Here is a 17,642-nt window from a genome sequence, read left to right as displayed (position 1 = left end):
AAAAATGGGCAGTATGTCAATAAACATTCATTAATCATGTCCCTTGGGCATGTCCTGTGCTGGGGGCTGGAGGAAGATGATGGAGACAAAAGCCCTGACTTTAAGAAGCAGAAGTTAGGGCTCTGGTCAAGGGCTGCATGGTGATTGGAAACACATGGGCACAGGGCAGGGGTGCTGCACCACACAAGACCAGGACTGGATGGAGTGGCCTCTGGAGTTGGTAAATGCAGCTGCTGGAGCAGCTGGGCGGCTACTCTCGGACCTGAGTGAGAGGCTGGTGATCAAGGCAGCTTAGCAGCACTCGTTGATGTGAAGTTAAAATTCCACTCCAGCTGTTTATGCAGTCCACATGAGGAAGCAACCCTGGAAGAAGGTGGGAGGATCAGGTGGAGATTTCTTGTGAATTCCACCCAAATTACAACCAGAGGCACCCCACTTTTCCATGTGCTATGGAGAAAGGACCACATTTGTATTAAGTCTTTGATGTGGGTAAGCCTTTCAGTCTGAACTCATCCGCAATCACTCCCCAAAAATAATTTTGAGAGTATTCCACTTTTGTGGGGGAAAAGATACATTATTATACAAACAAAGTAATAGAAACAATGGAAAAATTAGCAACTTAAAATATAATTTCTAATTAACCATTGCCCCAAACCTTGGGTCCAAAACCTTGGAACAGTTTTTGTTTTGGCTTTTTTTTTTCTTCACATTTTGTATAATCACCCAGGGCCCCCACATAGAGCTGGTGAGGTTATGCATTGCATAGCTCTAGAGAACAATTTATACACCCAACAACGATGTGAATGGCAATACCACCTCCCCTAAAATTGGGCAGTACAAGCCTCACCAATCTCACCAGCCATGTGGGGGTCCAGCCTCAGTCCCAACAGTTCTCAAGGGTTAGACCATGGAAGATTTTTATTAACTCATAATAAAATGAGAAAATAATTAAAATAATAGCTAACATTGAGGGCTTACTGTGATCCAGACAGTCACAACTCCTTTATTCCCGTTGGCAACCCTATGAGGCACCGTGGTTACCATCCCCACTTTTCCTACGAGCAAACTGAGCCTGAGCAGCCTCGAGCCACCAGCTGTCCACTCCTGAGAACACTCCTTTATGCCAGGATCGCGTCTTTCCTCAATATTTGGTGTCAGACTGACTTTCCTTTGTGGAACACTGGTGGTAGTGAGGATGCGGTTGCTGTCAGCTCCTTCTTCTCTGTCTCCTGCATCCTTCCTGCTCCTCGCTGACTGCCCCTGTAGTCAGGTCTTCACTGCCTTCCTGGAAGGTTCCTGCTTCCTGCTCTTCCTCCTACTCAGCCAGTTGCTGGTGCCAGAATGTCCTTCATCAAGCCCAGCTCTGAGCCTTGCCCTCCCTTGCTCAGAAGCCTTCCAGGAGCTTCTCCTGCCTCGGCTGGGATTCAGGGCTCTCCACATTCAGCTTAATTTTGGTTTATCTCCCATTTTTGTTCTAGCAGAGTAGCTCTATTCTTCAGCTAAATTGCTGTTTGCAAACTGGTTGGGCTACTTCCTGTCTCTTCAGTTTCCCACCACCTTTGACCCTAGCAGCCCCAGGCACCTTCTCCATCCCTCCTCAGATCCATCCTTTACTCACTCATTCAACAAACCTATTTTGAGCACCTCCTATGTACTGGCTGTAGTGTAGGTGATAGGTATCATGGAGCTTTTAATCTGGCTGTGGAGAAAGAACTGGATGAGTAATCGTAAGATGTATTACAAAAGGGTCCTAGCGCCTAACCTGGGGGTGCTGACCATAGGAGGTTCGTCAGAGAAGGCCTCCCTGATGCTATGGGCAGCCTCCCCTCCCCACCCCCAGTTAGCCGTGTCTATCTCCCCTTTAACTCCTGGGACCCACTGTGGCTCTGTTCCTGAAAGAAGTCTCTTTCTTTATCCCATTTGACTGTCGTAGCAAATCTTGAACCCAGGAGGTGCTATACAAATATCTGTTGACAATCAAATCATTCTGTCAACTTCTGGTAAATCAAATTGTACAGATCAGATTTTTTTTTTTTTTTTTGAGACGGAGTCTTGCTCTGTTGCCCAGGCTGAAGTGCAGTGGCGCTATCTCGGCTCACTGCAAGCCCCGCCTCCCGGGTTCACGCTATTCTCTTGCCTCAGCCTCCCAAGTAGCTGGGACTACAGGCACCCACCACTACGCCTGGCTAATTTTTTGTATTTTTAGTAGAGACGAGGTTTCACCGTGTTAGCCAGGATGGTCCCGATCTCCTGACCTCGTGATCCGCCCACTTTAGCCTCCCAAAGTGCTGGGATTACAGGCGTGAGCCACCACGCCCGGCCTTTTTTTTTTTTTTTTTTTTTTTTTGAGACAGAGTTTCGTTCTTGTTGCCCAGGCTGGAGTGCAATGGCGTGATCTTGGCTTACTGCAACCTCCGCCTCCCAGGTTCAAGCAATTCTCCTGTCTCAGCCTCCTGAGTAGCTGGGATTACAGGCACCTGCCACTACGCCTGGCTACATTTTGGTATTTTTAGTAGAGATGGGGTTTCACCATGTTGGCCAGGCTGGTCTCGAACTCCTGACCTCAGGTGATCCACCCGCCTTGGCCTCCCAAAGTGCTGGGATTACAGGTGTGAGCCACTGCGCCTGGCCCAGATATCTTTTAAACCATCTAGAGTGTTGAGTGATTTCAGGGTTGGTTTAGTGGCTCCCTGACTTCAGTGGTGTCACCTTAGTGGGTGGCCTTGCCCATAACCAAGTTAACACTTTGTTTAGTGAACAGCTTGGCTCATGGAAAACTGAAGATTATACCCCAAGTTGTAATCAGAGGTTACTATCTTGCAGGGTTGGGCTTACAAAACAGACTTTCTTTTTTTCTTTTTTTTTGAGACGGAGTCTCGCTCTGTCCCCTAGGCTGGAGTGCAGTGGCGTGATCTTGGCTCACTGCAAGCTGTGCCTCCCAGGTTCTGCCATTCTCCTGCCTCAGCCTCCCAAGTAGCTGGGACTACAGGCATCGACCACCGCACCCAGATAATTTTTTGCATTTTTAGTAGAGATGGGGTTTCACCATGTTGGCCAGGCTGGTCTCGAACTCCTGACCTCAGGTGATCCACCCGCCTTGGCCTCCCAAAGTGCTGGGATTACAGGTGTGAGCCACTGCGCCTGGCCCAGATATCTTTTAAACCATCTAGAGTGTTGAGTGATTTCAGGGTTGGTTTAGTGGCTCCCTGACTTCAGTGGTGTCACCTTAGTGGGTGGCCTTGCCCATAACCAAGTTAACACTTTGTTTAGTGAACAGCTTGGCTCATGGAAAACTGAAGATTATACCCCAAGTTGTAATCAGAGGTTACTATCTTGCAGGGTTGGGCTTACAAAACAGACTTTCTTTTTTTCTTTTTTTTTGAGACGGAGTCTCGCTCTGTCCCCTAGGCTGGAGTGCAGTGGCGTGATCTTGGCTCACTGCAAGCTGTGCCTCCCAGGTTCTGCCATTCTCCTGCCTCAGCCTCCCAAGTAGCTGGGACTACAGGCATCGACCACCGCACCCAGATAATTTTTTGCATTTTTAGTAGAGATGGGGTTTCACAGTGTTAACAAGGATGGTCTCGATCTCCTGACCTCGTGATCCGTCCACCTCGGCCTCCCAAAGTGTTGGGATTACAGGCATGAGCCACTGCGCCCAGCCCCAGGCTTTCATTTTATATTGTATATGCTTCAATAAATATTTGAATTTTTTCACAACAATTTGTTAGCTTTCTAATTAAAAATTTAAAATATTCTTTTTTTTTTTTTTTTTTTTGAGACGGAGTCTGGCTCTGCCGCCCAGGCTGGAGTGCAGTGGCCGGATCTCAGCTCACTGCAAGCTCCGCCTCCCGGGTTTACGCCATTCTCCTGCCTCAGCCTCCCGAGTAGCTGGGACTACAGGCGCCCGCCACCTTGCCCGGCTAATTTTTTTGTATTTTTTAGTAGAGACAGGGTTTCACCGTGTTAGCCAGGATGGTCTCGATCTCCTGACCTCGTGATCCGCCCGTCTCGGCCTCCCAAAGTGCTGGGATTACAGGCTTGAGCCACCGCGCCCGGCCTAAAATATTCTTAAATAAATTAAACCAACGAAGGTATTGTTTGCTTCTCCCACTTCCCATTTTTGCCTTCTAAGAAAGGGACCTATATTTGAAGGGTAGAAAAAGTAATTTGGATTAAACCCCTGACTCCTGAGTCCTCTGTAGCTCAGTGAATAGGAAGAACCACAGATGAGTGTGCCCATCCAAGTGGCAAAGGTGAATTGTCAAGGCTTCAAAGTACATGAGTAAAGGGCCAGTCGCAGTGGCTCACACCTGTAATCCCAGCACTTTGGGAGGCTGAAGTGGGCAGATCACGAGGTCAAGAAATCGAGACCATCCTGGCCAACATGGTGAAACCCCGTCTCTACTAAAAATACAAAAATTTGCCAGGCGTGGTGGCGTGCGCCTGTAGTCCCAGCTACTCAAGAGACTGAGGCAGGAAAATCACTTGAACCCGGGAGGCAGAGGTTGCAGAGAACTGAGATTGTGCCACTGCCCTCCACTCCAGTCTGGTGACAGAGCGAGACACCGTCTCAGAAAACAAACAAAAACAAAGCCTACATGAGTAAGTAGAGCACCCTTGAGGGAGCTCTGCAGGCATGAGACAAACAGCCAGAACATGCATTGCTGCAGAAAGCGTCCACACGTCAGAGGAAGAGGAGGCCCCTCCTCCACCAAGAGCCTAGGCCCAGCCTTGTGAAGATTTGCCTGGCATATGGGCTGTGGGTGACTGGAGAGGCAATGGTCCCTGTCTGTTGTCATCCTGATCTTCACTCCCTGGCATAAGTGAACACTCCCATGACAGCACATTCATCTGTCTGGACAGCTGGGCTCCAGGCCAGCCCACAGCTGACCCACATAGCCCTCCCCTAAAGCACACGGAAGGCCCTACACTCCCACACTCACCAAGACCTCAGGATAAGGAAAAGTCTTCCTGTGTCCTTGTAGGAAAATCTCTTCTCTCGTATCTCACATTGATCCTGACTCACTAAGGAGGCAGTTCCCAAAGGCAACAGCCATGAGAGTTGGCCCCCAACATCAAAGGGGCCTGGGAGGGAGCAGTTGCTGGAACGGGAGAGGGAGCTGCATGGCGAGGGCCCCCAGACAGAGGTATGCCCTTCAGTTGAGGCATATGTGCTGACCAGAGTGGCTTGGTGGAGAGGAAGCTGGGGGGAATATTCCCAGATCTCTTCCCTTCTGCCCACAATTTCCTGCTTATATCTCCCATTAGCCAATTAAATACTTAATTGAATACTTAAATTTAAAAAATTCCAGCCTGGGCACATAGCCAGACTCCCTCCCTACAAGAAAAAATTTTAAACTAGCTGGACATGGTAGCATGAGCCTATAGTCCATCCTACTCAGGAGGCTGAGGTAGGAGGATCGCTTGAGCCTAGGAGATTGAAGTTGCAGTGAGTTACTGCGCCCCTGCTCTCCAGCCTGGGTGACAGAGCATGAAGGCCCTGTCTCTTTAAAAAACAATTATTTGTTGTTCATCTGAAATTCAAGCTTAACTGGGCTTCCTGTGTTATTTGCTAAATCGGGCACAACTCTGAGCAGAGAACACCCTCTCCCTGCACACACACACTCAGGAGCGCAGGAGGGCATGATGTCCTGAGCATGGCAGGAGGCCAGCCCTTGAGCAAGGATGGAGCCCCCCCTGTGTACCCCCAGCGACCAACCCATGATGTAGAATGCTGGGCCTATATCTCTCCTACCCGTCTGTCTCACGCACTCCCTGCCAACGTATTTGAATAGATAACAACCAGTGTGGAATCTTATGTCCAAAAATGCCACTCAGAAAGCTAAAAGTACAGCTATTATGAGCCTTCCCTTGCTCAGAAACCATCTAAAAATACTTGTGGACCAGATGAAATGAAAACATTTCCAGGTTTATTCCAGCAAGCAAGCATTTTCCTCGAAGCTTCAGTATTCTATAGCTGGTAACTTAAGCACACTTTTTTTGTTGTTAAGGCACAACAATTGTAAAACTCATCTCTTTTTGACCTTGAGCAGCCCTTTTTTTTTTTTGAGACAGAGTCTCACTCTGTCACCCAGGCTGGAGTGCAGTGGCACGATCTTGGCTCACTACAGCCTTGATCTCCTGGGCTCAAGCTATCCTCCTGCCTCAGCCCCCCAAGTAGCTGGGACTACAGGTGCATGCCAACACACCTGGCTAGTTTTGTTTTGTTTTGTTTTGTTTTAACCTTGAGCAGCTCTTTAAAGACTATTAGCCAAATTTGCAGGATAGTCTCTGACAGAGCAGACAAAGTTATTTATTTTGAGACACGTTCTCACTCTGTCGCCCAGGCTGGAGTGCTGTGGTGCCACCTTGGCTCACTGTAACCTCCGCCTCCCAGGATCAAGCTATTCTCCTGCCTCAGCCTCCCAAGTAGCTGGGATTATAGGAATGTGCCACCATGCCCAGCTAATTTTTGGATTTTTAGTAGAGACAGGTTTTTGCCATGTTGTCCAGGCTGATCTGAAACTCTTGACCTCAAGTGACCCTCCCATCTCCACCTCCCAAGTGCCAAGATTACAGGTGTGAGTCACCATGCCTGGCCAAGAAAAGTGACCTTGAGCCCTGCTGTGTCATCACCTTCTTATACTGCTGAGTTGGGCATGAAGGACTTGGAATGAGTCAGTAAGAAGAAAAATTTTGTTTTTGGTAGGGGGAGTTATATTTCTTCAGTACTCTTCCAGAGACGAGTTGACAAATGAATGAACTGGTGAATGAGAATATGTCCAGACGTGTGTTTTAATGAATTCTGCTTATCTTTTCCTGGGGCACAGAGGACACCCCAGTGCTCTGTCTTCATGGCCTAAGAAGTTGGGAACCTACTTGGGAAACTCTTCTTATTTAAAAGGCTAAATTTTGGATGTTCTGTTTTACAGCGATCACTGAGGCGAGGGAAGAAACCAAGCCTTACCCGCTATTCCCAGGACCTTTGCCAGGGAGCCTGCAAACTGAACACACATCATTGTTAACCCTTCCTCACGCCAGTGGGTACCAGCCTGCCTTGATGTTTTCACCAACCCAGCCTGGAAGACCACATACAGGAAATGTAGCCATTCCACGGGTGACCTCTGCCGGGTCAAAGCTCCTACCACCTCTTGCCTTCAAACACACAGTTGGACACATAATACTTTCTGAACATAAAGATGTCAAATTTAATTGCTCAATCAGTGTACCTAATATATACCAGGACACCACAATTTCTTGGTGGAAAGATGGGAAGGAATTGCTTGGGGCACATCATGCAATTACACAGTTTTATCCAGATGATGAAGTTACAGCAATAATCGCTTCCTTCAGGTATGTGTTCTTTCTTCCTTTTTTATTTTTTTAGTTTTAATTTTTACTTATTTATTTAGAGACAGAGTCTCACTCTAGCCCAGGCTGGAGTGCAGTGGTGCGATCTCAGCTCATTGCAACCTCCACCTCCTGAGTTCAAACAATTCTCCTGCCTCAGCCTCCAGCATAGCTGGGATTACAGGCCGACCACCACGCCCAGCTAATTTTTTTTGTTGTTGTATTTTTAGTAGAGATGAGGTTTCACCATGATACCCAGGCTGGTCTCCAATTCCAGACCTCAGCTGATCCGCCCATCTCGGCCTCCCAAAGTGCTGGGATTAGAGGCATGAGCCACCTTACCAGGCCTCTTCCTTTCTTTTTATTTTTTATTTTTATTTTGAGGCGGAGTCTCGCTCTGTCACCCAGGCTGGAGTGCAGTGGCACGATCTCGGCTCACTGCAAGCTCCGCCTCCTGGGTTCATGCCATTCTCCTACCTCAGCCTCCTGAGTAACTGGGACTACAGGCGCCTGCCACCATGCCCAGCTAATTTTTTGTATTTTTAGTAGAGATGGGGTTTCACTGTGTTAGCCAGGATGGTCTCAATCTTCTGACCTCGTGATCCGCCCACCTTGGCCTCCCAAAGTGCTGGGATTACAAGTGTGAGTCACGGCACCCAGCCCCATTCTTTTTAAATGTCGTTATGCTAATGCTGCCTCAAAAGCAAAAGCCTTTTGTTTTCTGTTTAAGCAACCCACTGGAAACTTTAGAGAGTTGAAGGATAGCTGACTATGTGTTCAATCTGAGCTTGGCAGTGTTGGAACTGTTGGTTAGCAGATACTCAGGGGCTGGGCCTGGGATGCTACTTCCCACCTGACCTACATATCATATCAAGTACAGCTGGACCCAAGAGCTCTACCAATGAGTGGGAACAGTGTTTCTTACTGGGTAGGAGGAGACATCAAAATCACCCTGGCCACATGGGGCCTTTTAAACAGAGCAATTGCTTGAGCTTGAGAGTTCTGGGCTGTAGTGTGCTATGCCAATTGGGTGTCTGCATCAATATGGGGACCCCCCCACTGCCACCAAAAGCAGAGGACCATTAGGTTGCCTAAGGAGGAGTGAACTGGCCCAGGTCAGAAATGGAGCAGGTCAAAACTCCTGCACTGATCAGTAGTGGGATTGCACCTGTGACTAGCCACTGCCTCCCAGCCAGGGCAACATAGTGAGACCCTGTCTCAAAAAAAAAAGCCCGAAAAATAAAAACCAGTGCAGCTTTCTCATCCCTTCAGTTACCCTGCTGCCCCTGCCTTCCACCTCTCCCTACCGCCTCCCAGTGCTGATGTATCTCCCGTGCACTATGGGGCAGGAAGAGATGGAAAGTCTGTCTCTGGAAATGCGACAGGCCCTAAGCCTGAGACCATCATCTCAGTACTCCACTTTGTTTTTTAAGAGCAAGCTAGATGAGGTGGGGTGTTGTGTGTGACAGGGATAAGCTAAGCCAGGACTTGTATCTGGACTACTCTGTTTTCCCAGAGACCCAGCTGTCATGTCTCAGAATGCTGCAGACGGGCAGGTAGATGCTTCTCTTCTCGCCACTCCTTTTGTATTCTCTACCCTTTCGTCTTAGCCAGGAGGTGTTTTGCTTTTCTGTTTTTGTTTTTTGCATCAGGACTTTGTTGCATACACGGTTTTAGAATTGGGTTGGCCTGTGGTTGTTAAAAGCATGAAATGAGGTCAGAGCCACACAGCGTGGAAGGGAGAACCTTTTTCCTGCAATTCTTCCACTTTGGAGTGGAGCCTTCTTTGATCTGTTACATTTTCACTTTCTCTGACATGATACTTGGCACCATCCCATACTGTGTCATGCCTTTTAGTGAATCGTTTTGTTTCCTTTTCAGAAAACCACCTCACAATTACCACAGACCTAACTACTTGGGTTAGTGTGCCAACACTTCCACAAGATGTGCCCATTTTGCATATTTTTTCCCCCAGGTTGTAGACTTGGTTAGTGGATAACCCCTTAGCCTCCAGGCAAAGAATGCAACTTCCATATTACTCTGGCTGAGTCTCTCCGCAGCCATTCTCAGCCCATGGCTAAGACTGCTTAGGAGATTTGACTATATTTTTTCTACATCAACTATAAAAAGCAGGTTTCTTACAATTACATAGACATAGCTTCTGAAGAGAGAAGTAAAACTATCGTTTAATAATAAGTGAATGACCGAGGCGGGCAGATCACGAGGTCGAGAGATCAATACCATTCTGGCCAACATGGTGAAACCCTGTCTCTACTAAAGATACAAAAATTTGCCAGGCGTGGTGGCGCACGCCTATAGTGCCAAATACTCGGGAGGCTGAGGCAGGAGAATCGCTTACACCTGGGAGGTGGAGGTTGCAGTGAGCTGAGATTGCACCACTGCACTCCAGCCTGACAACAAAGCAAGACTCCATCTCAAAAGAAAAAAAAAAAAAAAAGGAAGTGAATGAGGAGTAGTTTAAAGATTTCAAGAATAGTAAGCTGGCACATTGGTCTCATTGGGTGTCACCTAGGAGGGGAGCATAGCCCTACCCTGCTGTCTCTCTGGACTTGGCCAGTGCATGACTGTGGGTGAGCTGTCTCATCTTCCCTGGTGTATTTTCCAAAGGAAGAGATGAACTTGGACCATGTGACTGCCAGCTCTACTTCTGCTCTCAGATGCCATGAGCTGTTCAGAGGACTTAAATTGTAGAGTTTTAAAATTTTGATTAGTCAGTTTCTTGTTTTGGACCCATGTCTTTAGAGTGCAGAAGATGACCTGGGTGTTATTTTGAGAATTTTAGAAATTTGGAGTAGAATTTATTCTACTGTTTGTATTCAGCTTATTAGATATAAACTCATTCTAAAGGAGAAGAATCTTATTTGACCTCCAAACTAAGCCTGAAAGCAAATTTAGTGATCAGAATTTTTGCAATGATGAGCATTTCATTGAATTAGGTAGCATACAGGATGATACCAAATTTGCCTGTGTATGATTCTTCAACTTTATTAAGGTAATGTTCAGGGGCACAGTAACTGTAGAGTGATTCAGTGAAATAAATTATAGTTGTAAGAGTTAAAGAAAGAGGAAAGAAACACGAAATGCAGCTTAACAGTCAAAGATGGGTTTATTTTAGAGAAATAAACCTGAGAGGGGCTTCTGACCGATTTCAGTGAGGAGCATTATCTTTTATAGACTAAAAGCATATATTAGTTTTAGGGTAAGGGGCTTATCACAAGCTTGGAATGTTTGTATGTTGGGGAGAAGTTTATGGCAGGGTTGGAATGTCTCTGGTCAGAGGGGAGGTTATCTTGGGGCTGATACCTCTCTGGGCTGAAGGGGACTTTATCTCGGGGCTGGCATGTCTCTGGTCGGGGAGGGGTTTGGAATGTTTTTGGTTGGAGATGTTATTTGTGGTTTATGGTCATGCTGACCTTAGCCATTAGGCTGATGCCCTTTAGATTTAGGCGGTTTTTAATCAAGGTGAACTTTAGAATGACAGTGCTTGTCCAAGATTGCAATACTCCTGCTCTGTCAATAGTTACTTAATCAAGATGACAAGTATTTATATAATTTCTTGGCAAGAGAGGATGATGTTGGAGACCCTAAACGTGCAGTGTGTTTTAGGTGAGGACATTGAGCCCTGTGAGCAGGGTCACTAGGCAGTGAGCTAGTCTTACTTAAACAGGGAGCCTGATTTGCACACCTGCAGTGACCTCTCTTCTCACATCTCCTGGGCCCTAAGGAAATCTACTGTGGCTCCCAGGAACAGTGAAGAGTTAAAAAATAGTTTTAGGCTTTCAATATATGTAATTTTATTAGAAATTCATTAGCCTGCAATTTTGCTGGAGTTGCCGTTAGCAACATCTGTATGGACTATGTTTATTCAAGAGAATATGCAATTAAAATCACTAGGTTAAGAGAACATGGATGTGTATTGGCAGGCGTCAAAAGGACTCTAGAGAGAAACACCTGGTATTTTCAGTTTGGTCATGGGAACTTTTTTTTCTAAAAGGTATTAGGATCACACATAGAAATTCCCATAAGAATTTGGCCGTGTGCGGTGGCTCACTCCTGTAATCCCAGCACTTTGGGAGGCCGAGGTGGGTGGATCATGAGTTCAGGAGATCAAGACTATCCTGGCTAACACGGTGAAACCCCGTCTCTACTAAAAATACAAAAAATTAGCCAGACGTGGTGGTGGGCACCTGTAGTCCCAGTACTCGGGAGGCTGAGGCAGGAGAATGGCATGAACCTAGGAGGTGGAGCTTGCAGTGAGCTGACATCAAGCCACTGCACTCCAGCCTGGGCGACAGAGCGAGACTCCGTTTCAAAAAAAACAAAAAAGAATAGGCAGAATTTATGTGAATTTTTAAAATGATGAAGTCTCTAGATTGAGGACCCCATACTTTGTATCTGCACTCATTCTTTAAATATGACACAATTGTGAGTTACCAGAGACTGACCCTGTGTTTATCTTTCTTTTCATTATACTTTAAGTTCTGGGATACGTGTGCAGAATATGCAGGTTTGTTACATAGGTATACACGTGCCATGGTGCTTTGCTACACCCATCAACCCATCATCTACCTTAGATATTTCTCCTAATGCTATCCCTCCCCTAGCCCCCCCACCCCGACAGGCCCCGATGTGCGAAAGTTCCCCTCCCTGTGTCCAAGTGAGAGAACATGCAATATTTGATTTTCTGTTCCTGTGTTAGTTTGCTGAGAATGATGGTTTCCAGCTTCATTCATGTCCCTGCAAAGGACATGAACTCATCCCTTTTTTATGGTTGCATGTATTCCATGGCATATATGTGCCATATTTTCTTAATCCAGTCTATCATTAATGGACATTTGGTTTGATTCCAAGTCTTTGCTATTGCGAATGGTGCTGTAATAAACATATGTGTGCATGTGTCTTTTTTTTTTTTTTTTTTTTTGAGGCGGAGTCTCGCTCTGTCGCCCAGGCTGGAGTGCAGTGGCGCAATCTCGGCTCACTGCAAGCTCCGCCTCCCGGGTTCATGCCATTCTCCTGCCTCAGCCTCCCCAGTAGCTGGGACTACAGGCGCCCGCCATCTCGTCCGGCTAGTTTTTTGTATTTTTAGTAGAGACGGGGTTTCACCATGTTAGCCAGGATGGTCTCGATCTCCTGACCTCGTGATCCGCCCGTCTCGGCCTCCCAAAGTGCTGGGATTACAGGCTTGAGCCACCGCGCCCGGCCATGCATATGTCTTTATAGCAGAATGATTTATAGTCCTTTGGGTATATACCCAGTAATGAGATTGCTGGGTCAAATGGTATTTCTGGTTCTAGGTCCTTGAGGAATTGCCACACTGTCTTCCATAATGGTTGAACTAATGTACACTCCCTCCAACAGTGTAAAAGTGTTCATATTTCTCCACATCCTCTCCAGCATCTGTTGCTTTGTGATTTTTTGATCACCATTTAAACTGGTGTGAGATGGTATCTCACTGTGGTTTTGATTTGCCTTCTCTTTTTTTTTTTTTTTTTTTTGGAGACGGAGTCTCGCTCTGTCACCCAGGCTGGAGTGCAGTGGCTGGATCTCAGCTCACTGCAAGCTCCGCCTCCCGGGTTTACGCCATTCTCCTGCCTCAGCCTCCCGAGTAGCTGGGACTATAGGCACCTACCACCTCGCCCGGCTAGTTTTTCGTATTTTTTAGTAGAGACGGGGTTTCACCAGGTTAGCCAGGATGGTCTCGATCTCCTGACCTCGTGATCCACCCGTCTCGGCCTCCCAAAGTGCTGGGATTACAGGCTTGAGCCACCGCGCCCGGCCTGATTTGCCTTTCTCTAATGACCAATAATGATGAGCTTTTTTTTCATATGTTTGTTGTGTGCATAAATGTCTTCTTTTGAGAAGTGTCTGTTCATATCGTTTGCCCACTTTTTGATGGGGTTGTTTGTTTTTTTCTTGTAAATTTGTTTAAGTTCTTTGTAGATTCTGGATATTAGCCCTTTGTCAGATGGATAGATTGCAAAAGTTTGTTGCATTCTGTAGGTTGTCTGTTCACTCTGATGGTAGTTTCTTTGCTGTGCAGAAGCTCTTTAGTTTAATTAGATCCCATTTGTCAGTTTTGGCTTTTGTTGCCATTGCTTTTGATGTTTTCATCATGAAGTCTTTGCCCATGCCTATGTCCTGAATGGTACTGTCTAGGTTTTCTTCTAGAGTTTTTATGGTTTCAGGTCTTACATTTAAGGGGAAGAGAAGGGAAAGCATCTGGTCTTTGGTCCTAAAACAGCACCTGTCCAAGTTGAAGATGTGGTTTAGAGTATCTAATGGCCCAGAGCTTTGGTTACTCCTCACACCTTCCATTGCTCTGACACCCTCTTTCCCGCAGTGGCCCCTGCTGTCATATAGCTCTCTCCCTTCCAAAGGAAGAAAGGACTGTGATAAGTCATTTACTCTAAGGAAAGCTGTAACATTCACTGGCGATGTCATTTTAGACACCAAGAAATAGAGCTATTATGAAAATCAGTACACATAGGCAAGTACACGCTAGTTATCAAAATGGCCTTCCTTGCATATGAAGTTGTTTTCCGGCAATTCATTGTTTGTCGGCGGCATAGTTAACTGAATGGATGGCTAAATATTGAGGCAAGTTGGGCAGAACTGGTCTCTGTCCTCCTGCTTGTGGTTGTGAACAGAATGGAGGGGAAGGGCCAAATCAAACATCAGGTGCAGCAGTGCTAAGGTACTGTTGCCTTCAGATTTTAGATTTGTCCTTGAAGTATTGATTTAGAGGAGGAGGAACTGGCATCAGGACTAGGGGAGGTACACTTCTGCCACTCAGGAGCAACCACATCTTGCAATCAAACCTCAGTTAATTGAAACTTGGTGTGGCCGGGCGCGGTGGCTCAAGCCTGTAATCCCAGCACTTTGGGAGGCCGAGACGGGCGGATCACGAGGTCAGGAGATCGAGACCATCCTGGCTAACATGGTGAAACCCCGTCTCTACTAAAAATACAAAAAACTAGCCAGGCGAGGTGGCGGGCGCCTGTAGTCCCAGCTACTGGGGAGGCTGAGGCAGGAGAATGGCGTGAACCCCGGAGGCGGAGCTTGGAGTGAGCCGAGATTGCGCCACTGCACTCCAGCCTGGGCGACAGAGCGAGACTCCGCCTCAAAAAAAAAAAAAAAAAACTTGGTGAAGAAAGATGGAAATAATAGGAGCTCATGGACATGTAAGTACGAATCCCATGTACTCTGGAAAGACTAAGGGAGATTTGGCATCATGCATGAAAGTGTCCCTGAAAGATTTTTGAAACTACTTGGTCTTAGCTCGTGTGTGTGTGCGCGTGTGTTTAAATTATTTTAACAGTAATATATGTATTTTGTCAAAAACTTGGAAAATACCAAGCAAGTACAAATAAAGAAATAATGGCTTATAATCACAACTCTGAGAAAAATTTTCCAAGTATATATAAATAATTTTTTGTATTGTTAATAGAGACGGAGTTTCATTGTGTTAGCCAGGATGGTGTTGATCTCCTGACCTTGTGATCCTCCCGCCTCGGCCTCCCAAAGTGCTGGTATTATAGGCGTGAGCCACCGCGCCCGGCAAGTCTTCAAAATATTTTAAGGTCCTTTATTGCATAGATGATTACATATTCTGTTTCATTCACTTTACATTATGAACATTTCTGTATATTACTAAAAGTCTTCAAAATATTTTAAGGCTGCTACATGCCACTGTAATCTGCTGTTGTGAAATAAAAGCAAATATAGAAGGATGCAAATGAAATTATAAAATTAAAAATTTTATAATTTTAATTTTTATAAGTGAAAAATTCTTTTTAAAATGCTGAGTTTGGGGCATATACCAGGAAAGAAATAACTGATGTTCTGCTCCTAGCCTAGGTGCCCTCTTGAGCTAGGCCTGTTCTATGCTAATCATCCCCCTTTTTTTTCCTGTTTCACTTGGGTGTTTGTTATGGTTGATGGAGCCAGGAGTCATCTTTGATTAATAGGTGTAGAAAACATTCAGTATCTGCTACAGGTTGAGGTCCCTCAAGAGCGTTCACCTGGCCTCCTTTATGGGACTTGAGTCACTGGGCTGGGCCTCCTCCTTGGTGCTGTAGCCACTAACCTGCCTCACCTGTATCCAATATCAGCTGAAAACTAGCACATCCGTTTGTCCAGACTCCAGGACACTGCTTGGCCAAGACCTTTCACTGGAGTCTCCAAAGAAGGGTGTAATTTGGGGTATTTATTATAATTAGCTCTGATGTCTGGGATAGCATGTAAACAGCCCTCTAGCTTGGGTGGAAATGTGCCCTGGTCCAGCGCAGCGTTCCAGAAGAGGAGCAGCCACCAGACCAGAAGACAGGGAAGCCCAACTCCCAAGCAAAACCAAACACTGGTGGGAGACTTGTGGTGAGGGGAAGGTATTTGTTGTTTGTTTTCTGTTTAGTCTAGGGATTCCCACTGCTTTTTAAATTCTGGCATAGTTCCCAGTGGCTAAAGCTGGAAAGATTTTACTGTTTCATTAAATTTTCTTTGTAAAAATGTTAAGTTGCGGCCAGGCACGGTGGCTTATGCCTGTAATCCCAGCACTTTGGGAAGCCAAGGAGGGAGGATTACTTGAGCCCAGGAGTTCGAGACCAGACCGAGCAACGCAGTAGGACCCCATTGCTACAAAAAATAATAATAAAAAAAATTAGGCAGACATGGTGGTGCACACTTGTGGTCCCAGCTGCTCAGGAGGCTGAGGTGGGAAGATTACTTGAGCCCAGGAGTTTGAAGCTGCAGTGAGCCATGATCCACTCCAGCCTGAGCAACAGAGCAACACTGCCTTGAAAATAAAAAAAAGTGGGTAGTTTGGGTCTTCTGACATCCTGTGTCCTTTGGGGTCCCCGTCTCTGTGCAGGCTCCTGGCACTGGGATGCTGTGTTTTTGGGGCTCCCGTCTCTGTGCAGGCTCTTGGCACTGGGATGCTGTGTTTTTGGGGTCCCCATCTCTGTGCGGGCTCCTGGCACTGGGATGCTGTGTTTTTTGGGCCCCCATGGGCTCTCTGTGCTGGGCTTTTCCCTCCCATCTTGCCTTCCTTGGGGTTGACTGATGCCTGTTGCCGGTTCTTTATTCTGCTGTTCTTGGTGGCAATGAGAACAGAATCTAGAAAATAAAAACCTAATTCATTTAACCAAACCATCTGCTGGAAAAGCTATTATTAACCACAGATGCCTGATACTTTCTGACTTGTGTCCTGTTCACAAGACTTCCTTTCAGCTCGGAGTTCCTTGCCGTTGGGTTACCCTGTCAGCACCATGTGAACGGCAGCAGGTGAAAACAGGGTGCTTACAGTGGACCTATTTCTTCAAATAATTTTTTTGACATGGTAAAATATACATAACATAAAGTCTCCCATTTCAGCCCGTTTTGAGTGTACAATTCAGTGGAACTCATGTTTTGGTGCAACCATCACCACGTGTTGTGTATCCATCTCCAGAACTTTTTAGTCATCCTAAGCTGAAATTCTCTACCATGAAACAATAATCCCCCCATTCCTCACTCTCCCCACCCCTAGTAACCACTACTCTACTTTATTTTTATTTTATTTTATTTTATTTATTTATTTTTCTTGAGACGATCTCACTCTGTTGCCCAGGCTAGAGCGCAGTGGTGCGATCACAGCTTATTGCAGCCTCAACCTCTCAGGCTCAAGAGATCCTCCCACCTCAGCTTCCCCAGTAGCTTGGACCACAGGCATGAGCCACTGCACCTAGCTTTTTTTTTTTTTTCTTGTATTTGTAGAGACAGGGTTTCGCCATGTTGTCTAGGCTGGTCTTGAACTCCTGGGCTCAGGTGATCCTTCTGCCTCAGCCTCCCGCAGTCTACTTTCTTTCTCAGTGAGTTTGACTACTCCAACTACCGCATATAGATGGCATCGTACGATATTTGTCCTTTTTTGTATGTCTTTTGAAAAGACTCTAGTGCATAACTGCTACTTCCAAGTCATTTCTGAGCAGGCCAGACTAGCAGTGGTAAGGAGTGAGGGTTAGAGACACGCTGTGTGTGTGTAAGATGTGCCTGGGCTAACCCAGCCTGTGCTGCCCTGGGGTGATGGGCTCCTGCAGCTGCTGGCCATGCAGCTGTGCCCAGGTGGTTCCTGTCTAGACACCGCAGCTGAGCATGTGCTATTTCTTTTGTCTTCCCTTGTTCAGATGTTTGTATTTGACCAAAATCTGATGAGATTTTTATGCCATTTTTCTTAAGCAGTGGTAAAACATTCTGACTATTCAAAAAGTCTTTTTTCCACTCCATCCCCCAGCCCT

General features: G+C 46.3%; 1 protein-coding gene across 2 annotated transcripts in view; it reads left to right on the top strand.

Moving 5' to 3' along the window:
* The window catches only part of MERTK (MER proto-oncogene, tyrosine kinase), a 138,643-nt gene that overhangs the window by 26,685 nt on the left and 94,316 nt on the right, over nucleotides 1-17,642 (top strand). For both annotated transcript variants that reach the window (XM_033175461.1, XM_033175462.1), the window contains exon 2: nucleotides 6,933-7,353. In XM_033175461.1, coding sequence (XP_033031352.1) covers nucleotides 6,933-7,353 — 421 coding nt within the window. The remainder of the gene's footprint in view (nucleotides 1-6,932; nucleotides 7,354-17,642) is intronic.

The sequence above is a fragment of the Trachypithecus francoisi genome, unplaced genomic scaffold (genome assembly GCF_009764315.1).
Source record: "Trachypithecus francoisi isolate TF-2019V2 unplaced genomic scaffold, Tfra_2.0 Lachesis_group17, whole genome shotgun sequence".
NCBI classification, from domain to species: Eukaryota; Metazoa; Chordata; class Mammalia; order Primates; family Cercopithecidae; genus Trachypithecus; species Trachypithecus francoisi.
The sequence above is the reverse complement of the archived record's forward strand: the minus strand, read 5'-3'. Positions and strand labels throughout refer to the sequence as shown.